General features: G+C 65.1%; 1 protein-coding gene across 1 annotated transcript in view; it reads left to right on the top strand.

Annotated features, from left to right (window-relative positions):
- KCNH4 (potassium voltage-gated channel subfamily H member 4) overlaps positions 1 to 18949 on the top strand; it is a 29238-nt gene extending 10289 nt beyond the window's left edge. Inside the window, exons 2-16 of the mRNA XM_077806273.1 lie at positions 500 to 733; positions 1184 to 1315; positions 1782 to 1909; positions 3711 to 3954; positions 4353 to 4510; positions 5452 to 5659; positions 6912 to 7106; positions 7629 to 7828; positions 8215 to 8464; positions 9308 to 9522; positions 14359 to 14397; positions 14881 to 15221; positions 15874 to 15980; positions 16723 to 16799; positions 18344 to 18949. Of these exons, the coding sequence (XP_077662399.1) occupies positions 500 to 733; positions 1184 to 1315; positions 1782 to 1909; positions 3711 to 3954; positions 4353 to 4510; positions 5452 to 5659; positions 6912 to 7106; positions 7629 to 7828; positions 8215 to 8464; positions 9308 to 9522; positions 14359 to 14397; positions 14881 to 15221; positions 15874 to 15980; positions 16723 to 16799; positions 18344 to 18949 (3134 nt within the window). The remainder of the gene's footprint in view (positions 1 to 499; positions 734 to 1183; positions 1316 to 1781; positions 1910 to 3710; positions 3955 to 4352; positions 4511 to 5451; positions 5660 to 6911; positions 7107 to 7628; positions 7829 to 8214; positions 8465 to 9307; positions 9523 to 14358; positions 14398 to 14880; positions 15222 to 15873; positions 15981 to 16722; positions 16800 to 18343) is intronic.
- Positions 18950 to 21708: the final 2759 nt, after the last annotated feature.

The raw sequence follows: 21708 nt of genomic DNA, 5'->3' as shown, positions 1-21708 counted from the left end.
GTTCTATCCCTGGCTCTGGCAGGGGAGTGGGGAGTAGTGGGTTTGAGTGGGGGCAGGGCAGGGAGCCAGGACTCCTGGGTTCTATCCCTGGCTCTGGCAGGGGAGTGGGGAGTAGTGGGTTTGAGTGGGGGCAGGGCAGGGAGCCAGGACTCCTGGGTTCTATCCCTGGCTCTGGCAGGGGAGTGGGGAGTAGTGGGTTTGAGTGGGGGCAGGGCAGGGAGCCAGGACTCCTGGGTTCTATCCCTGGCTCTGGCAGGGGAGTGGGGAGTAGTGGGTTTGAGTGGGGGCAGGGCAGGGAGCCAGGACTCCTGGGTTCTATCCCTGGCTCTGGCAGGGGAGTGGGGAGTAGTGGGTTTGAGTGGGGGCAGGGCAGGGAGCCAGGACTCCTGGGTTCTATCCCTGGCTCTGGCAGGGGAGGCTCAGAATGGAAATGCTTCCCAGGACCCCTCCAGGCTGCTAACCTGGCCCTGGGGGTTGGGGTCTGTTGGCTTCTTTCCAGACAGCAACTTCATTCTGGCCAACGCTCAGGTTCACCGCGGCTTCCCCATCGTCTACTGCTCCGACGGCTTCTGCGACCTCACCGGCTTCGCCCGCACCGAGGTCATGCAGAAGAACTGCAGCTGTCGCTTCCTGTACGGGGCCGAGACCAGCGAGTCCGTCCTGCAGTGCGTCGAGAAGGTGCTGGATGGGAGGCAGGAGTACCAGGCTGAGGTCTGCTTCTACAAGAAGGGCGGTGAGTGGGGCGGCAGGCGCGTGACTCACTGCACTCACGGAGGCTGGCCCCGGCCCACGCACCACGTGGGTCCCCCGTGCAGGGGAGCCGGCTCCAACCCCTTAGCTTAACAGCACGGCTGATCCTGGCCAGGCAACTGCTCCCAGTGCCCCAGGCCTTCCACGTAACCCCATGGGTTCAGTGTGTGTGTCCTGTGGCCCCCTCTCGTGGCCGGCTGATGTGGGGATAACAGCCTACTGCTGCTACCAGGTCCTAGAGTTACTCCCGTAACTCACTTCTTAGAGCCTCCTGCTTTTGGGGCTGAAGGTGCAGAGTTGGGTCCCTGCTGGCTGGGGGGTTGTGTGCCAACCCAGTCTCGTAACGGGAGCATTGATGACTAGCCCTGCAGGGCAGCAGTGCGGGGCGGCCACGGGCATTTCCTGGCTCAGCTCCTTCCCCTCCTCCCCGCAGGAGTCGCCTTCTGGTGCCTGCTGGACATCGTGCCCATCAAGAATGAGAAGGGGGAGGTGGTTCTCTTCCTCGTCTCCTTCAAGGACATCACCGAGAACCGGGACAAGAGCCACCCGGGCGACAGGAGAGATGGTGCGCCCTGGCCGAGGGAGGGGGGGCAGGAAGCAAGTGGGGCTGGGGGAAGAAGCCAGGGGGTGGAGTCAGGGGAGTGGAGCAGGCTGGGGGGAGGGTGCCTGGGGTGGGGAGGGGGTTGGGAGGGGCGTGGAGCAGGCTGGGGCGGAGGGGACAAGCCAGCATGGTCCTGGTGGCATCTGCTTGGAGCTAGGCTGGGTCCCCGTGGCACTGGCTCCCAAAGGCCGGGCCGTTTCCCGGGGGACCCACCAGCCCGGATGCTCCCTGGACGGTCTTTGCTCGCTTGGGTGGTGCGCAGTGTGAATTGGAAGGGGGAGGGGACCTTCCTAGGGCAGCCACTGTGTCCACACGAGGGGCATGCACGGGGGCAGCTGAGATGGGGCCCAGGCCCAGCACACGTGGCGCCTGCCCCAGCTCTGAGCTGGCCCCGGCTCACCCTGCCCGCGCCGCTCTCCGTCTGTTTCAGAGAAGCACCGGAGCAAGAAGGCGGGGAGCTCCCACCTGCGGGCGGCACGCAAGCAGGGCCGCACGGTGCTGCACCAGCTCACCCGCCAGTTCACCGGCAAGGAGCGGGGCGAGATGAAGATCAACAGCGTAAGAACCCACCCCCTGCTCCCATGACCTCCCTCCGGCTCCGAACCACCCTGGCCTGTGCTCCCGGTGGGGCCTCATCCCCTGCCTATGTGCTGGGCTCCTAGGTCACCCGCGGGACTGCAGAGAGCTGGCTTCTGCTTCCCGCTGCCTTTCCTCAGGCCCCCTGCGGGTGTCCGGGGGCAAGGACGGCCCAGGAGCTGCAGGGACCCCCTACCCAAGGAGCCCCCCTGAGCCCTGCGGGCCAGCTGCTCACCAGGCGGAGGGAGGCGTTTACCCAGCGTTATTCTCCAGTGCTTTGTGCTTTAGCCCTTGGGACGGGAAGGTTAGAGCAGCACCAGAGAGCAGCCCTGTTCCCAGGGACTTAGCCTCATCCGGGGCCAGGATTAGCTGCCCGCAGAGGAGCTGTTAGCCAGGCAATGTGCAAGTGGACCCTTGACTGCCAAAGCCTCGAAAATTTGCACCTTTAACTCTTTTGGGCAACAGCCAGCAGCGCTGGTGGATTATTGTGAATAGCATGCGTGTGAAATGTAACCGGGCCATCTGCACCCGGCACATCATAATGCCGCTGCCGGGGTCACCTTACACCAGCCGGCACTTCCTGCACTGCCCCGCACCGAGCTGCAGCTCGCGGCCGTGTTCCAGCCCTGCGTGGTGGCATTTGGGCCTGGGTCCCCCTGCAGCGTTCGGCAATGGGAGTGCTGAGTCGTGCAGGGAGTCCTGGGGGGCCTCTCCGCCATCACCCTTCCCGTTCCTCCTCCGCTCGCTGCTCTGAGTGAGCAGCCCCAGCTCAGACCCCCAGCCAGCCAGGGCCTCCTCTGTGGTCGGGCGCGTGCTGGCTTGTCTCGGGAGGGTGGCTTGGCTGCCCCGGCCTGGTTTGCTGTCATAGGCTTGCTGGGGTAGGGCTGGGGGCCAGCACACTGGTTTTCTTTCCCCACTCTGCCCCTGGCCTGCCCCATTCCCCACCCGATCCAGCCCATGCCAGGACCCCCAGACCTGGCTGCCTCCGGAGAGGGATCGGGGCAGGGGCTGTCTCGAGCAGATGCTGCTCCAAGCAAATGGCCCTACGTGCCGTTGGGTGCGGGGGGAGGATGGAAACACCCTTGTCCCTACAACTGGCAAATCACCTCTGAGCCTGCTTAGGGCAAGCGGCTGATGGCGGGTGTCCACTCGCGGCCCGCGGGACCCTTGCCAAGCCGGGAGCCGCTCGGCAGCCTGGATTCGCTCTCCCTCTGGGGCCACGAGACTAAGGAGCTTTCGGGAAGCACAGGTGCTGAGTGTTTAGTGCAGCGGCTGCTGTGGTTGGGATTATCCCTGGCCTGATGGGGATGACAGAGAGATCACCCCCCAGCACTCCCTGCACTACCCCAATCTCCCCGGGTCAGGCCACGGCTGCAGGTGGCTGGCGCTCCTGAGCGGTGGAGAGAGGGGTGCTGGGGGCACCTACCGGGAGGGTGTATTGGGCTCAGAATGGGCGAGGAGGTTGGTGGGTGTCGGGGTGTCGCGGTGTCCCTGCACGGGGACTCCCGTCCCGTTCGTCAGAGCAGCTCTTTAGGGCACGGGCCTGGTGCTATTTCTAGCAATCTCTACTGTTGGCCCCTCACCCTGGTACTGGGCCTTGTGCATTGTGCTGATAGCCATGGGGAGCTGTCCCTCCCCTCCTTGTGACTTGTGCCCCTCTGTGCCTGACCCCCACTGGACGCGAGTCTGCTCCCACCCCCTGCAGAGGGCACCCGGGCTGGCTCCACAGGTCCTCGGCCAGATCCCAGCTGGTGCCAGCCTCTGAGCCGTCTTCCTTCCCCAGAGCGTCTTTGGGAGCAAGCCGTCCGTTCCCGAGTACAAAGTGGCCTCGGTGCAGAAATCCCGCTTCATCTTGCTGCACTACAGCGTCTTCAAGGCCCTGTGGGACTGGCTCATCCTGCTGGCCACCTTCTACGTGGCCGTCACCGTCCCCTACAACGTCTGCTTCACCGGCACCGAGGACAGTCTGGCCGCCGCCCGCAGCACCATCGTCAGCGACATCGCCGTGGAGATGCTCTTCATCCTGGGTAGGGCCGATGCTGGGCCGGGCCGTGGGGGCTTGGCGCCCAAGCCTGGCTCAGGGGAGTTCACTCAGCGCGTGGCTCGGGGGCCACTGGACCCTTCTGGGCTGGGGAAGGGGAGCCTGCTTTCTCAGCAAGCAGCTGAGACGGGTCGGGGCCGGAGCTCAGCTCTGTGCCGGGGGCGTGTATCCGAGGGTGCTCAGAGCGCTGGTTGCAGCTCTCCCGGATCACCCCCCATCCGCGCTCTGGGCTGGGTCTGAGTGCCCAGGTTCCAGGCTGGCGTCTGCCCCGGGGAGCAGGGCCCTGCAGCGCGGGGTGCGGCCGGGGCCAAGGCCGGGTGGCTGTGATCAGGGTTCCTGCTGGCGGCAGTGCAGGGCCGTGACCGGGTTGGCCCTTCTCTGCAGACATCGTCCTGAACTTCCGCACCACCTACGTCAGCCAGTCGGGGCAGGTGGTCTACGACACCCGCTCCATCTGCGTCCACTACGTGGCCACCTGGTTCTTTGTGGACCTGATCGCGGCCTTGCCCTTCGACCTCCTGTACGCATTCAACGTGACCGTGGTGAGTGCGAACCCGGGGGGGGTGGAGGGGGGGTCTCCTCTGTCTCCGGAGGGGCCATCGGGGTGAGGGGAGCGCAGTGATCTCAGCGAGAGCGGGAAGCCACCCACCCAGCCCAATTGAACCCGAGAGCCACAAACCGTCCGCAGGTGTGAAATCTCTGCCAGCTCAGCGCTGGCTCCCCCGGCTGAACCCTCTCCCTGCAAAGTAGCTGGACACACACGTGCAAACGGACACGGCAAGGCCTCCGTGCTCTGAGAGACACACACACGTACAAATGCATTCTCCTGCACACCCAGCTTCGTTTGCACTTGCAGAGACGTGTGTACAATTACAGACACACGCTGCCACACACATAGTGCTCAGATAATGCTGAGAGACCGGACAGCGGCTGGGGTGGGCAGCGGAGGGCCCGGGCCCCAGCCCCTCCACAGAGGCCCTGGGCAGGAGTGATTCGGAACGCCATATTCGCCCCAGCATCAGCCATCAGGGACAGGGGGCGTCGGCCCGGGCCAGGAGCGGGGCCTGTGCCTTGCAGGGTGCTGCGGCTCCCGCTCCCTGGGCCCCACGCGCCGTGGGAGTGGATCCAAATGCAGGGGCTGCCAGCCGCAGAGCGTGACCCAAAGCAGCCCACTGAAAGGGGAGCATCCAGGCAACAGGCTGCTGGAGCCCAAGGACGTGCCCTCCCGTGTGGTGTCGAGCCCCTTCCCAGCAGGAGACCTCGGGCTGCAGCGGGACGTCAGCCAGCGGTGGGGAGGGCAGCGGTGCCGAGGCCTGCGGGGCGCCGGGCGGGAGCAAGGCCCCGTGCTGGGCTGTGCCCCGGGCTGAATTTCCCCCGGTGGCTCTAGTTCTTTAAGCTGTTCCCCATCCGGCCCTGGGCAGAGGCTGGCCTGGCGCCCGCGGTCAGTGACGGCTGCCTCTGCTCTCCCCGCCCGCCAACCCAGACCTCGCTGGTGCACCTGCTGAAGACCGTGCGTCTCCTAAGGCTTCTACGCCTGCTGCAGAAGTTGGACCGTTACTCCCAGCACAGCGCCATGGTGCTCGCCCTGCTCACGTCCGCGTTCGCCCTGCTCGCCCACTGGCTAGCCTGCATCTGGTACGTCATCGGCCGGAAGGAGATGGAAAGTAACGACCCTCTGACCTGGGGCATTGGTGAGTCAGGCGGGGTGCCCGGGGGGCCTGAGCCGGGCGGATCCTAGCGGGTGGGCACAGGACTCCTGGGTTCTGTTGCTAGCTCTGGGAGGGGCGTGGGATCTAGTGGTTACAGCGGGTGGGGCTGGGAGTCAGGGCGCCTAGGTTCTATTCTAGCTTCCCCATGGACTGCTTGTGTGATCTAGGCAAGTTACTCGCCCCGTGCCTCAGTTTCTCCACCTGTACTGAGGCTGGCCCTCTTCCCAGGGCCCTGTGCTGAGGGTCCAGGAATGGATTTGGCTGGCGGGCAGCTAACGACACTGCAGCCGCTCAGCAGGAGCCTTCAAAGGAAGCAGATGCTGGGTCGGGCTAGGGCCAGCGGGGCCCGGCACTAGACTGGTCTGTGTGGTCCGGGGTTGCACGCAAAGGCCCAGCACAAGACGGGGGCCTGGCTGCAGCCAGGGGGCAATCCCCAGCCCTCAGGCTGGCTCCGTGCGGCGCTGGTGGTGCCGTGGCAGAGGGCCAGCCTGGCTGGGCAAGGGCAGCCTGCCCTCTCCGCAGGGGGAGCCCAGCCGCCTGCAGCAGCTGGGGTGAGCCAGGCCGCCCCGCTGCAGGCAGGGAGAGCTCTCCGAGCAGTGGGGGTGGCCAGGCAGTCGTGGGGCTCCGGGGCAGTGGTGCGAAGGGCCCCTGGATGCATTGGGGAGGCCAGGATGGGTGGGGGGAAAGGGAGGGCACTGGGGGAGTTGCTCTCCAAGCAGGGATCCAATCCCCTCTTGCCCTAGGAGCCGCTGGGTGTGAGCTCCCTGGTCTGGCAGGGCGACGCAGCTGCGGCAGCCAGGAAGGCGCAGCCGGGGGCTTACGGGAGCGCATCTCCTGGCCCTGGCAGACAGCACGCCAGGCTGCGCCGACCCCACCCATCGCTCATCCCTGCCTTGGTTCGGGGATCGAGCCCTGAGCGGCTGGGCCAGCGGCAAGGGCTGTTGTGCTTGGCACGCCCGAGGGCTCGGGCCCCGGTGATGCGGAGGGAGTGAGACGTGCCCCACTCCAGCCGAAGCCCGGGACCACAGAGCGGGCTCTGGCTGCAGAGCTGAAGGCTCTGGGGTGGGAATGACCCCTCCCGGTGCCAGGCTGGAGCCGAGATCCAGCAATGCCCAACATCTCTGCCCTCTGCAGGGGGCTGCTCTGGGCTCCACCGTGGGCAGGCTGCCGGGGGGCTAGACCGGCCCCCCATTCCGAGCGCTGGCCGACTTTAACTCTGCGCTGTGCTTGGCAGGCTGGCTCCACGAGCTGGGCAGGCGGCTGGAGGCGCCCTACGTCAACAGCTCCGTGGGGGGCCCATCCGTCCGCAGCACCTACATTGCCTCCCTCTACTTCACCCTCAGCAGCCTCACCAGCGTGGGCTTCGGCAATGTCTGCGCCAACACCGATGCGGAGAAGATCTTCTCCATCTGCACCATGCTGATCGGGGGTGAGACGGGCAGAGCCAGGCAAGGGGGCATGCGCCCTGTGCTGGGGAGGAGCAGGGTAGGGCCAGGCAAGGAGGCATGCGCCCTGTGCTGGGAGGTGAGCCAGGCAGGGACTGGCAAGGGGACACACACCCTGTGCTGGGGGGAGTCGGGTAAGGCCAGGCAAGGAGACATGTGCCCTGTACTGGCGGGGAGCTGGGTAGACACGCCCTGCACGTCTGGTGCGAGGGGACTCAGGTGCACGCCCTGGGAGTGAGCGGGGGGTGGCAGGATCCCCAAGTGTCTGGCTGCTGAAGGGAAAGTTAACAGGGGAGGGTGTTAGAGGTGAACATGACACCCCCCCCCCAAAAGCTGACCTTGAGCTGCCAGGGCTGGCGGGAAAGGCCCCTCGCGGGTAGGTTCCCCGCGCAGTGCAGGGTAGCTGGCAGAGAGGAGCCTCGGCCCTGGGCTGGTGCAGCCTGGGGGCCAGGCTCCCTGCCCCTGTCCGCCCGTGGCGCTGACCCGGCGCTGGGCCCTCCCCGCAGCCCTGATGCACGCCGTGGTGTTCGGGAACGTCACGGCCATCATCCAGCGCATGTACTCCCGCCGCTCCCTCTACCACACCCGCATGAAGGACCTCAAGGACTTCATCCGCGTGCACCGCCTCCCGCAGCCGCTCAAGCAGAGGATGCTGGAGTACTTCCAGACCACCTGGTCGGTGAACAACGGCATCGATGCCAACGAGGTAGGCGGTGCCCCCGGGCCCACGCCAGGGGCTAGGTCCCTGCCACCGGGGCCGCCCGCCGAGCACAGAGCTTGGAGGGACGGAGCCAGAGGAGCTGGCTCTCCGGGTGCATGTGCTGGCTGCAGGAGCAGAGGATCAGAGCTCGGGGCCTTGTGCGTCTGGGGCCAAGGGGTCCAGGTCCCGTCCCTGCTGCTGCCGAGTGCCCGATGCCGGGACGGTAGCGCCCGCTGGGAGCGGGCAGGGGACACCACGTCCGTACCTCCCGTGGCCGGGGCAGCTCCTGCAGGAGGGCAGGTGCTCTGCTGTTCCCCTCCAGCACCCTGGGGAGCCGCCGGGCCAACCCTCCCCCCGCCAGCGCCCCTGACTCCCTCCCGCTGCCCCCGCAGCTGCTGCGCGACTTCCCCGACGAGCTGCGGGCCGACATCGCCATGCACCTCAACAAAGGCATCCTGCAGCTGCCGCTCTTCAAGGCGGCCAGCCGGGGCTGCCTGCGCGCCCTCTCCCTGCACATCAAGACCTCCTTCTGCGCCCCCGGCGAGTACCTGCTGCGTCAGGGCGACGCCCTGCAGGCCAGCTACTTCGTCTGCTCCGGCTCCCTCGAGGTCCTGAAGGACAGCATGGTGCTGGCCATCCTGGGTAAGGGGGTGCCGGCATGTGCCAGCCCCACCCCGCTCTCACGGGCGGCAGGGGCGAAGGGCTGACAGCCAAACAGGGGGGCCAGTGCGGCTTCTTTCCCCAGAGCCTGTGGCTGGCCTGTCAAGCCCTGTGCCTCTCTGTCCGTCCACCTGTCCGGCTGTTTCCTGGCTGCGCTGGGGGGATTCCTCCGGCAGCAAGTTTCTGAGGTGCTGGGGCCTTGAGAGGTGGTTGCTCCGAGGCGCCCGCCCCCCACCCTTCGCGGAGCGACCTGCTGAGAGCAGGGCCTGGCACCCTGATCACATGGCAGCGGTGGAGATGGGCATTCCCTTGGATCCCAGATGGTGCCCGCTCCGGGAAGGGAGTTGGCAAAGCCCCACCCTTGGGTTCAGGGTCTCAGATACACCATGTGAGGGGCCAGGCAGGGCTCTGTGGCTGATCCAGATCACTGCTGGGCCAGTGGCAACCCCCAGCATAGCCACAGGCTTCTCTTGGGGCCAGTCCAGCTTGTCATGCCCCACAAAGGGCCGTCCCTGGCCAGCAAGATGCCCAGCTCCCCTGTGAGGCGAACAGCAGGTCCCTGGTGCCCCCCAGCTGGGCTGGAGCAGTGGAAGCTGGGTCTCCTCCCTGGGAGGAGGCTAAGGAAGGGGACTGGAGTCAGGACTCCTGGGTTCCATTCCTGGCTACAAGGAGGCCAGGCCCTACCCCCCCACCTCTGTGCCTCAGGTTCCCACCCCTACAACGGGCCTCCCAGGAGGCGCGTGAACCCTCCGAGGCCTGGGCTATATGGGGGCCTGGCCAGGGAACCCCTAGTCCTGCTCACCCCCCCTTTCCTGATGCCCACAGGCAAAGGGGACCTGATCGGGGCCGACCTGCCCGGCAAGGACCAGGTGATCAAAACCAACGCGGACGTCAAGGCGCTGACCTACTGCGACCTGCAGTACATCACCCTGCGTGGCCTGGTGGAGGTGCTCGAGCTCTACCCCGAGTACTCCAGCAAGTTCATGGCCGACATCCACCAGGACCTCACCTTCAACCTGCGGGAGGGCAGCGAGATCGAGGTGGGTGCGCGCCTGTCCCAGAGCCGCCTCTGCCTCCCTCCATCCAAGCCCCGGCACCGGGGGATGCTGGCTGAGCCCGCAGGGCCATCAGGTCTCCTTAGCCCCAGGGGGTGGGCTGGAAGGGGAGATTAGGCGAGACAGCGGCTCCCTGAGTCGCTCCTGCAGCCGGGAGGCTCAAGGAGACCTAGCGCAGGCTGGGCTCGGCGTCCTGACCCCGGGCTGTCCGGCCCTGCTGCGGGCGGGAACTCTGGCGACTGCTCTGCACCAGTGCGAACAGCAGCGGGGCTCGTGCGCGGGGCGGAGAGCATGAAACGCTCGTGGAGAGACACGCGGACGCCCCGCTGCCCCATCTTGCCTCCCTGCCACGCCGCTTGAAGATGAGCTCCGGGCCCTGGGGCTCACGGAGGGTTTCTGTAGCGGAAGTGGAGCCTGCTCCATGCCCACAGGCCCGTGGGCTCTGTCACGGCGTCCCCGGGCGATGCTCTGGAACTGCTCCCCATGAAGCCAGGCAGGACTCTGGGGAAGTCTCCTTCCTGGGAGCAGCCTGTCTGCAGGACACACAGCTCACCCGGCTCCACCTTCCTGGGTCTGACCTCGGAGCATTCAGCATCCTCTGCCCCTCCGTGCGCTTCCCACAGCGAGTCCGCCCAGCCGGAGTCCTGGGGAAGCCAGAGGGTCCTGCCCCCCAACTCCGCAGTCAGACGTGACTCTCAGCCAGCCAGTACAACAGAAGGTTATTAGACAACAGGAACATGGTCTAACACAGAGCTTGTAGGTGCAGAGAACAGGACCCCTCAGCTGGGTCCATTTTGGGGGGCAGTGAGCCAGACAACCCCGTCTGCCCTTCACTCCATGTCCCAGCCAGCCCCAAACTGAAACTCTCTCCAGCTCCTCCTCCTCTGGGCTTTGTCCTTTCCCGGGCCAGGAGGTCACCTGATTCCTCTGTTCTCCAACCCTTTAGCTCTCACCTTGCAGGGGGGAAGGGCCCAGGCCATCAGTGGCCAGGAAACGGGGTGTTGGCCATTCTCTGTGTCCAGACCCCTGCACACACCTGCCTTCTAGGGCTCTGCAATGATCACACACCCTTACCCCACCACCTAGAGACTTAAGACCTGCCTAGGGGAAACTGAGGCACCCCCACACTATTCAGAAGAAACATTAAGAACAGTCCCGCTTCGTCACAGGCTCCCCTCTTTCTGCTGAGTGTGCCCCACTGGGAAAGGCCCTGAGTCACCGCGTTACCCCTGCTCCCCCCACTGCCCAAGTCTGAGTGTAAAACACACCCTGGTTTAACCGGAACCGCGGACACCAGGTCTGGCCAGAGCCCAGCGGCTTTATCTGGGCTCCCCATTTCTGCCTGCGCCCGCCCGGAGGAGGTGAGCAAATCTGCCGTAGTGCGACGTGTCAGTAGCATGCCCTGTTGCCCCGGCACGCTAGCGAGGTCAGTGAAAGAACAGGGCATTGCAGGCACGGGTGGAGCCGTCGGGCTGGGCACTGCGGGGTACATGGCAGCACAGCGGGTGTGCAATGCTCAGGAGCGCCGCACCCAGCCTCGGGGCAGCCTCTTCGGAAGCGGGGCACCAGCCCCGGATTGGCTGAGCTCCATGCTTCCACCTCCCCAGCCTGCTATCCCGCGTGAGCTGCTCCGGCGCCATGGCAGCCTTAACGGGGCGTCGCAGACAGTCCTCGGGTACATTCCTCGCTGGCCAAGGAGCTGCAGTGCCAGGCAAGAGGCCTCGCGGCCTCCGCCAGATGAAGCCTCCTCGTGGAAGGCCGAGGCAAACAGAAAATTTACGAGTCTGCCTGTCTTTGTTGGGGGTAGGGGGGAGAGACATTTGTTGGTGCCAAACTGTGAGATCAGAGCTTGGAACTCAGCCAATCCAGGAACTCTGCTGTTCCTGCCGGGGGCACCCCGAGATTGAGTTGTGTCCGGGGGGCATCTCGCTGCAGCCCCGCGCAGAGCGCGGGGGCCGGGCTGGCAGGTTTAGTCATTCCGCTGACTCCCACAGGCAGGCGGGAACGTTCTGCCTCAGAAATAGCAGCTCGTTGCTCATCCGCCCCAGAATAGTTGCCTACTTTGTATCAGCTGAAATAAAGAGCTCGGGATTTTTTACAGCGGTCTCTCCATGTAGGGCCCAGATGCGCCCTGCAAAGAATACCCACCAGACCCTGAAGAGAACCTGGTGGAAAATTTCCCTCTGGCTTCTAAATAGCTGTTAAAAAATCCACCACCAAGTCATTTATAAATTAATATATAGGTAAAAAACAATGGCCATGTTTGCACAGGACCTACAAAAATGAAGTGTTGTGTGCGCCCTCTGCTGGTCAGCTGTCCAACCTCAGTCTCAGAGCTGTGCAGATCTTCCCTTGATAACTCCGAACAAAGGCATTAATATGCGACGGATGGGTCAAGGAGACAACAGTGGGGTCTGGAGGACGTGTAGCTGAGAGTCCAGTGTGGGGCCTGCCAGGGTCTGGTTCTGGTTCAGCAGCGCTGACCCCTCCTGAGCTGCTGCTCGAGAGGGTTCAGCCTGACATGGCAGGTGTCTTGCAAGATCCGATCTTTCCATGAGGTTTCGGCTAACCAGGGCCAGAAAGTAGCTTCCTTCCTGCTTTGGCCCTGACCCAGAGGCAGGTTCCCCTCTGGAGCACTCGGCGAGGAGGTTCTGACTCTGACCCATACAAAGAACAGGGAGAAAACAGGGACTCAGGCTGTCTGTGTTTCCAGCCTTTTAGGAAGTAAACCCCGGTTGAGACTGACAGACAAGTGCCGTGAGGGACCCGCGCCCCCGAGGCCCCTCCCATGGCTGCGCCGCTTGGTGAGGCCACAGTCCGGCACTTACAACATCACCGTCACCGCTGTGGTGATGCCTTGTGATGTCACTTGCTCCGGATTGTGACATCAGCAAGCTGGAAGCTGGATGCGCCGATCCCCCCCGGGCAGCATCTTCCAGGCCAGCTGGGACCCAGGGGCAGGTGCCGAGTGCCGGAGCAGGGAGAGGCTGGGCCGCGCCGATACCCGCTTTCTCCCGCTGCTCCCCGCCAGCGCTCTCCTCCTCTGCTCTGCCGGCTGCGGGACGGTGCCAATTGTGATGGGTGGTTTTTGTCCACTAGGACCTGGAGCAAGACCAGCCGGTAATTGCGCATAGGCCCCTGAACAGCCGGCGGATGGTAACGTGCTTCGGTCGCTACCGACCCAGGCTGCATTCGAAGCAGTGACCTCGAGGTGAAAGGCCGTGTGTCCCACTCCCAACCCCTGAGCTGTTCCTCCACCCATCCCGCCGCTGTGGTCCTTTGCGTGTCAATGGTTCCCAGCCTCCCTGCTCCCCGCTCGCCCCCCCCTAGTCTCGGCATAGGTCTGGTCAAGAACCACCCCAAAATCTCTGTGTTTCCAGAGTCCTCGCCAAACTACCGCTCTGTGGGCATGATGTGCTAGGAGCTGGCAGCGATCCAGCCCACTCACAGCGGGACCCTGTAGGGCTAGCCAGGGAACGAGGAGGGGGAGCTGGAGACAGGTCCGGAAAACCAAGGTGGTGAAGGCACCTGCTGGGTTTAGTTCATCCTGATGCAAAGCCAGCGTCGGGCCTAGGCACCACTAGGACCTGAAGCAGGATTGAGCGGCGTTGGGCCTTGTGGTTCTGGAGTGAGGGATAAGCAGTGCCTGGCCTTGTGCCGGACTCCCTGCATGGGGCAGCTTCCCCCCCAAGTGACCTATTTCCACTCTCAAGGGCAGGCTGTGAGGTCTCCCTCTCCCCAGGCTTTTGTCATCCCCCCACCCTCGCTCCCCTCCAGCCCCCCTCATGGCCCCGTGGAATCTGGCCTCGAGGAGCTGGTAAAATATACCCTGGTGGTAAAATCCACAAGCCTGAGGCCTCAGCTTGGGCATGGCTCCGTCTCTTCCAGCCTCACCCTGCTGCTCCCAGCCTCCAGCTGACCTCCTGCCGGGGGCATCTTTTGGGCAATTCTGCCCTCTCAGCAGACACTCGTTTGGACACTGGCTCAAGCCCCCGATGCCCCTGGGAAGTGGAGAGCCATTCCCAATCTGGGGTGAAGATGCAGGAAACAGGGCAGCCATTCTCTGCGATGGGAGCAGAGCAGCCCTAGGTCTGAAGCCCAGGCTGCGGGAGTGAAAGATTTTCCCTGGACACCAAGCGGGATGGTTGGAGATGGCACGTATTTCCGCGGGGCCCATCCTGGCAGCACCCGAGTGCCGGGAGATCTGGAGCTGTGGGGCGCGAGAGGAGAACCTTCCCTGTTCGCTGCGGCACTGGCCCAAGGCTGAGCATCAGGTGGTCGCTGATCCCTACATCCAGCTTGAATCATGGAGATCCCCTCATCATCTCCTTGGACAAGCCACTTCCATCAGGCCAGGGCTCCCTCTCCTCAGGCTCTGCCAGTGACCCAGGCCACGTGCTGTTTGCGGTCGTGCCCACCACGTGCCAGCTGCCTTCCAGACCCTTAGGGACTGTCCCTGCCGACAGCGGCCGGGGCAGGGGATCACAGGCGGTGGTGCACATACGGGTCAGGTACAGAGCAGCGAGATTCCACACAGGCGGCAGGGCAGAGGTGGGCGTTGACACAGAGACACGGTGCCTGGAGGGCTGGGCTACACTGTCCCAGTACTGGTGAGGAAACCTCTTCCTGCCTCTCTGTCCGGAGCCAGGAGGATCCCCAGCGCCGTGTCCCCATGTGCACGTTTGCTCAGGGTCCTCCTCTGCCAACCCAGCAGCAGGTTGCTAATCGGAGCTGGCCGTGGCTGGCCGGTACCCAGTGGGTGTTGGTCTGAATGGAGTTTGCTGGGCGGCACTAATGAGCCTTTCTCTGCTTCGTTTCCAGGGGCTCCTGCGATTTCCCAGATCCCCTCTGTTATCCCAGGTAGGTTGGGTTTGTGCCAGGCTGGGTTGGCAGCTGCTTGCACCCCCTGAGTTCCGTATTATTGCCAGGGGCTCATTTGAACCCAAACGCAACACGCGGGTGAAGTGGCCGCTCACCAGAGTGACTCCCCCGCTCTCAGGGCCTCTCCGAGCAGGACGCTCCCATGCCCCTGGGCTGGGCAGTGGTGGGGACGGAGACGCGGCAGCTCCTCCTGGCTCAGCCTGCAGGCGGATTGAGCCGAACCACTGAGCTCAGGGCTTAACGCCAGCTTCGGGAGCTGAGTGCAGAGGGGCTGGCTGCAGTCACACCGCGATGCCAAGTCCCTGAGGGGCCCTTCTTCTCCCTGCCCCACTGGCCTGGCTGAGCGATGCCAGGAGGGCATTTCCCCAGGGGATTGTCCTGCCCTTCAAGCTAGCGCCAGGTGCAGCAGCCCTGGGGCGAGTCTCCTCGCCTCGTCACCCAGCTTCCTCCCTCTGCCCGCAGCCTCGCCCGGAGAGCGGCGCCAGCCCCGAGAAGCCCCTACACTCCATCCTGGAGGACGAGGAGGGGCTCCACCCTTCGCCCACCCGCCGGACCCACCGCAAGCTGCTGCTGCCCACCCTGCAGAGCCCCGTGCGGTGCGGCTCCCTCAGCAGCCTGCTGGGTGACGAGCTGCGCCAGTTCTCGGCTCTGCGCCGCACCTGCCGCTCCCCCGCCCGGTGCAGCCAGGGCAGGAGCCCCTCGCCACGGTGTCTGAGAGACGGCGAGAGCAGCAATGGCCGCAAGCCAGCCAAGCTCCTCATCCCCTCCCTGCACACCGCCGGCCCCCCGGACCTGAGCCCCAGGTAAGGACTGGCAGCACCACGTTCTTGGGACCCTGCAGCCGTGGGGCAACCCACCAAACCGGTGTGTGAAGGTTTGCACGCCTGCCTCGGCTGCACACATCTGAGTGCATCGCCGTGTGCTTGCACGCCTGTGCACGTTGGCAGGGGTGAACTCATTAGTACGCCCCACGTCCCTGGGACCATTCTCTCCCCCCATGCCATGCCATGCGCCCACACCCCTCCCCTTGAGCCGGCCCCACCTGTCCTGGCCTCTCCTGGTACTGCCAGCATGGGGGGTGGGCGGTTAGTGCCATGGGGTGGGGACAGGATGGGCCCATGGAGTCATCTACCTGGATCAGGGCTGAGACCCACTTGCTCATTTCACCTCAGGCACCCGGTGGCAACAGCTGCCATGCTCAGCTGGCCACGGTGAAATCATTGGGAGTTGCCCCATATGAGCCAGCGAGCCCGGGGTAAGAGGGTCTGTAGCCCAGACTCAGTCCCTCCAGGCCGCCCAGACCCCATGCCCCAGTCGGGTTCTGCCTGGCAGTGCTTGAATTTCCACCCGTGCCCAAGAGGCTTTAGGGAGGCAAAGGGGCCGGTTAGCGATGCCCAGCGGCGCTGTGCCAGCCGATCATGCCAGTAGGATGAACAACCCCCCCCCCCCCCGTAGGGTCGTTGATGGGATCGAGGATGATGGCAGGACGTCGGAGAGGCAAACTTTCCATTTCAACGTGGAGCCGCCTCTGCAGAGCTCGGTCGCAGACTCGCTGACTTCCGGTAACTGCCTGCTGCCCCGGGGCTGTCCCGGCTCTGGGCCAGACGGTGCTGGGGCTCGGAGGCACGCTCTGTCCCGGGGAGAATGGCTTGACATGAGTAAGCGGCTGTTTCCTCTGGGCCTGGGGCAGTGCCTGTCCCAGGGTTTGGAGGGGAGCGGGTTTGCCAGGCTGGAGCACAGCGCAGGCGGTCAGGACTCCTGAGTCCTATCCCTAGCTCTGACTCACCGTGCGCCCTCAGTCACGTTACTCATCCTGGCCGGCCCCTGGGGGGATGGGGCGGGTGAAGCCACTCATGCTGGTTCGGTCCCTGTAGCCCCCTGGCTGGCAGGTGCTCTGGAGGCGAAGCCAAGCGCACCGCGTTGGGATGAGCAGCGGCTAGTTCAGATGCTGGCGGAAAAGCTCCAACTCCTGCCAGCCTGGCCTGAACGGCTTGGGGGGGCGGGGGGCTGCGCAGCAGGGGCTGGAGCAGCTGGTCCCCCCGCCCCACTCCGCCCAGCCAGAAGCTCCCCTGTCTCTGAGCGTTCAGGGCTTGGGCCCGGAATAAGGCCTGGCGGGAGCGGGGTTGTGTCCGAAGGGGTCGGCCGGTCCCAATGCTGGGACAGGCGAATGGATGCGGGGCTCACTCGGGGAGGCTTTGCCCCCGGCCAGTTGTCCTGGCACGGCCGCGAGTCACAGCGGGCTGGGGTCAAAGGCCCATGGGGGCGCGCTGCCCTCCCCTGAGATCCGTCTGCGGTTCCTTGCAGGGACGGATGAGGCCAGCCCAGCCTTAGGCGCCGAAGCGGAGGAGATCAAGCAGAACGTCTGCAGACTGAACCAAGAGGTACAGCCTGGAGCCCCTGCGGCCGGGGCTGGGGGGGAGAGGTGGGCGCTGCAGGGCTGGCTCTCCCGGGGTTCGCATCCGCCTGGACCCACCGGCACCAACCGACCCGGTTTGCCCCCTCCGGAGCGGGGCTCATTGCACGCTGCTGCCTGGGGCATTCTGCAGGAGGTGAAGTGACCCCAGCTGTTGGCAGCTCCCCACCCCCAGCGCTGAGCCCGCTCCGGATCGGGCAGCCCTCGCCGCTTGGCGGCTCTGCCCTGACTCAGGCGATCAGGTTTCAAATGAGCACAAGCTCTCTTTGTAACGATTTCATAGCAACAAACGCGGCTCCCGGAGCAGCCCCTCCCTGCGTGCCCTGCTCCCACCCCCCCTGGGCTGCGTGCTTGAGGGTAGGGTAGGCTACTCTTGGGGGCACCCCCTCAGGGGCAGCAGGCAGGGTCTCTGTCGCCTTCTGCCCCCCATCCTGGGGGCAGCTCCTGAGCGAGGCAGCTTGCTCAGTGCAGCCTGGGGGAGCAGCATGCTGGCTTTGTCCTGTCCAGACTGCTGTAGGGACAGAAATGTTTCCTGGCGTAAGCTAGAGCAGCCTCAGGGTGGCTTAATGTCAGGGTCGTGCTAGGGCTCGAGAATGCCCGTAACCAGCCGTGATGTCGGCATCAGCTCCTGTGCTCTGCATCCCCGAGGGAGGTCCTTGCATTATGTCCCCCGTGGCCAAGGCGCTCAGTGGCCAGTGTGGAAGCTCACAGACTAGCCCAGTAAAACCAGCGGGGCCGGGTTGAGGGAGAGCGCGTCCCCTCTGAGGCTGAGCAGCGTGCTGGGGCTGCTGCTGGGCCCTGGCCCTCTGGGCTTTCCTCTGCTTTGCAACCAGTGCTCACGATAAACAGCGGCCCCCAGGAGAGACAGGGCTGGTACCCTGGGCTGCTGGGTGAGCAGGAGGTTAAACTGGCCAGCCCAGCAGAGAAGTAACAGCAGTGGCCACTAGCCATTTGTTTTCTATAGCACCTACAATAACAAAAGGTCTCTTGCTTGCTCTGCTTATTTTTCCTGTCAAACAGCAGCAGCAGGAAACAAGCCACTTCCCTGGGGTGCGTTGCCAATGGGGCTGGTGAACAAAACACAGGGTAATAGGCCCAGTGGGCACGTCGGGGCACGTGTCCCGCGCGGTCCGAGGTCAGGGTACATGGATGCATGCGGTCAAAGAGCCCCAAGAGGCTGTCCTGGGGCTGCAGGCAGGCGCTAAATAGGTGTGCGTCATAGCAACACTGAGACACCCCCCTCTCCCCCCTGGTCACCCACCGCCAGCCCCGTCCTGACCCACACTCCGCTGGCTGCAGATCCCGGAGCAGCCGGATCCAAAGGTGCATCCCTGCCCCATGCTCCCAGAACCCTTTGCTTCTCCTTTGGAAGTGGGGCGACAGCCAGCATGAAGCGTTGCCCGGCCATGCTTGGTACCAGTGCGGAGGGCTGCTGAGCTGGGGGCCGGGGGAGTGGTGGGGAGGGTGCAGGGCGCTGTCCCCTCGCTCGGCACGGTTTTTGTCTCTTTCCAGATCAACAACCTCAACCAGGAAGTTTCCCACCTCAGCCGGGAGCTGCAGCGCACGATGTACCTGCTCCAGAGCCCGCTGCCGTGTGTCCCAGCCTTGGCCTGCCCCTACGGCCTCCCCGTGCTCTCCTCCCAGCCCCCGAAACCCAGCAGCGGGAGCGAGCCGCCATCCAGACTGCCCCCGGGGCCGGTGCCACCCCTTCTGCCCTCGGCTCACGCCTCCTCCTCAGGGCTGCCGTCCCCATCGCCGGGGGACGCTGGAGTTTCTCCCGGCGCCACCTCTGCCAAGGCCCCTGGCTCCCGGAGCGCGCCCCCAGCCAGCCCGCGGGAGCCGGAGGGGCTCCACGCTCCCAGAGACTCCTCCCACGCGCCTTCCAGCCGTTACCGCCTGCCCCGGGCGGACATGGACGGGGCCCACCTCCCACCGACACAAGCTGCCCCGCTCAGCGGTCAGACTCCCAGTCTTCCCCACTCGCTCGCAGGCTCCCGGGTCCTGTGCCCTCTGTCCTCGCCCCCTGCCGGCCCCAGCCCGGCCTTCCCCAACTGCTCCGCTCAGAGCCACCCCCCGCCACCCCTCCGCTGCCGATCAGACTTGGAAACCTTCCACTGACGCCCCCCCGCCGCCTGTCCCACGCGCCCTCCATGCGTGGCTCAGCCCGGGAGCTGCAGCGAGCCGAGCGGATGGAGCGCCCTGGGGGGGCCTCGCCAGCGGTGTCCGGTGATGTCGTTGGGATGATGGCCCCATTTCTGCCAGCGTCAATTTCCCTTCTGGCTGCAGGTGTAATTGCAAGAGTTGGGGGCCAGGCGGGGGATGGATGAGAGCTCTCCCTCCCCCCGGCTCTTCCAGGGCACTTTCCGCTCCAGCTGTGACCCACCACCTGCTCACGGCTCTGCAGAGCTGGTGCGTTTTCTACAAAATGATGGGTTTTTTTGTGACGAGGAATTTATTCTGAGAGCCTTAGAACTCCTAGGAGGACCCTAAGCACAAGCCTGTACTCTGCCCCCCGGACCAGCCCCACGGGCGCCCTGCAGGCCTGGGGTGCCCCACCGAGCCAGGTACCCCTCTGCTCCCCCTCTCTGCTCGATACGCCACTCTCTCCGCAGCCTTCCGCTCCCATCTTCAGTACGTATTTGCCTGAATTGAACAGGGCCAGGGCCCTGCTGAGGGGGTGGGGGCTGTGCTGGCGGCCCCGTGGGCTTGGGCTGCGACGGTTCGGGTGTAGTTTACAGAGGGAACAGCCTGCGTGAAATGCACAATGCTGGAGAACAGCCGGGCTGCTTCCAGGGCTGCTTGGAAACCAGGCCCGGCAGGGCCGGACCAGCTCTTGCTGACCCCACCGGGGAGGTAGTTTGCAGGATTGGACTGTGCAGCCCCGGGGCCAGTCCTGTCATCTCTCCCCGACAGGCCGATTCCGGGCCGCTTTGTGTTCCGGCGGCTCAGGGCTCAGCTTCGAGGCGTTGCAAGGTGGGGATTCAGACTGTGTATGGGACGCTCCTTACGGACGTAGCTGGGGGACGGGCAGGTTCTGCCCCTTTGGGGAGTCTGTCAGCAACTCCCCTGGAGCTGGGGGTCACATCCACCTGCTACACAACCCTCTCCCTCCGCCCAGGCTGCGGCTCCCCACAACTGCATGTCCCAGCATGCAAGTGTAGCCCACTGCTCAGTGCGTTCTAGGTCCCCCCCACCCCGTGTGCTAGATCCATGTCGCCCCGCTGCGTGAGCCGTCAGCGTCCTCTGTGTGACGTCTGTTCCGACACAGCCCTGCCCGGCCGCCCTGGCTCCTGCGTGTTCTCTGCGCTGGCCGAGGCCTCTCGTCCGGGCGGGCGCGTGCAGCCATCCCCGAACCAGCCTCCAGAGGCTGCAGGCCACGCGGGGCCATGGCTGGCTCTGCAATGGATTTCGACACCCCTAGGCTGTTGCCACCCCGTGCCCGTGCTCGGGAGCCCACATAGTGGCAGGTCCCGGCCTCCTCCCCACTCACAGGACCTCACTGCCACAAACGGCCAGTGTCTCCTGCTCCTCTGTGCGAAGGAGTGAGGGGCAGGGGGAGGCCGGATGAGCCCAGCTCCAGGGAACTGGGGGTGGGTGCAGGGGCCTTAGTGCTCATGTTTAGGAGGGCAGGGGAAGCCCCTTTGCCCAGGTGGGAATTCCCCATAAAGCCCCCGAGGGAGGCACCAACGTGGGGTTAAAAGTGCCTGGGCCCCTGGCATGAACGGGATAAACTCAGGCCAGGTTGGAGGCCAGTTTCTGCATCGCTCCTGGGGGGCTCTGGCCAGGGAAAGGGAGCGAGGGCGGGTGGAAGGCAGCAGCACGGGATATGGGGGTGCAGCGAAACGCCGGGTGGTGCCAAGCCAGCATGGCTCTACCCCCAAAGCTGCCCCTCCCCACCAGGAATCCCGGGGCAGGCATGGCTGACCTGCCCGCAGGGCACACAGGGCTGGGTCTGGGAGCCCATGCAGCATGGTCGGGGCTGAACTGGGCACGAAGGGGGCCATTGCCCCGCTGGGAGCAGAAGGACCAGGCAGATCAGACCCAGCCTGCGCGGCCCCCTGACCCTGGCCCCTTGCTGCCCAGACATCATTTGGCCACATCTGTGCCCAGCTGCCTGTTCCCACTGCCCCGGGCGCAGGGCCTGGCGGGGTCACTGTGCAGCCTTTGTGGGTGGGGGACTCCTCTGGGCCTGCAGCCCCAGCTCTGCAAACCAGGGGGGCAGGTTGAAGCCTTTTGATACTTTTTTTCCCCAAAGATTTTTTTAAGACTTTTTTATTTCCTGGTGGGATTTTTCTCCCGCACCCGGATGACACGGACGGGCAGCTCTGGGCCAGCACCAGGGAAGCCGGCCCCAGCTCCGGGCAGGCAGGCAGGCAGGGCTGGTGCTGCCGGCTCTGTGGCTGGGGGCCGGCGGTGACTCAGCCCCATGCAGTGAGTTGGGGGCGTCTCAGGCCCGTTCTCAGGGCGCCAAGGTGGTCACGCACTGAAGCACCAGCCCCCCCGCCCCAGGCTCCCCTCCCCAGACTCCTCTCCCCCTCCCGCTCCCCCAGGCTCCCCCCTGGCCCGGCTGCCACCAGCATGCGCCCCCACTGCCCAGCCACCACCTCCATGGTGCTGCGAAGACACACCCTGTAATAAAAGCTCTATTTTTCCAGCTGCTGGCTCTGGGTGGTCCTGTCCCTGCTGCGGGGGCGGGGCAGGGGGCAGGGTTGTGGTACTGTCCAGGGCTGGAGCAGAAGGGGTAGGAGAGAAATGGGAAGGGGGGCCTCCATGGCTCAGTTTGCTTCCCCGGAGCCCCTCGCTGCAAGGCCCCGTTTGTTCCAGCTCCCAGACTCCTGGGTGCCCCTGTCCCCGGAACAGGCTGGCTCCACCTGCAT

Source organism: Eretmochelys imbricata, chromosome 27 (genome assembly GCF_965152235.1).
Source record: "Eretmochelys imbricata isolate rEreImb1 chromosome 27, rEreImb1.hap1, whole genome shotgun sequence".
Classification (NCBI taxonomy): domain Eukaryota; kingdom Metazoa; phylum Chordata; order Testudines; family Cheloniidae; genus Eretmochelys; species Eretmochelys imbricata.
The sequence above is the reverse complement of the archived record's forward strand: the minus strand, read 5'-3'. Positions and strand labels throughout refer to the sequence as shown.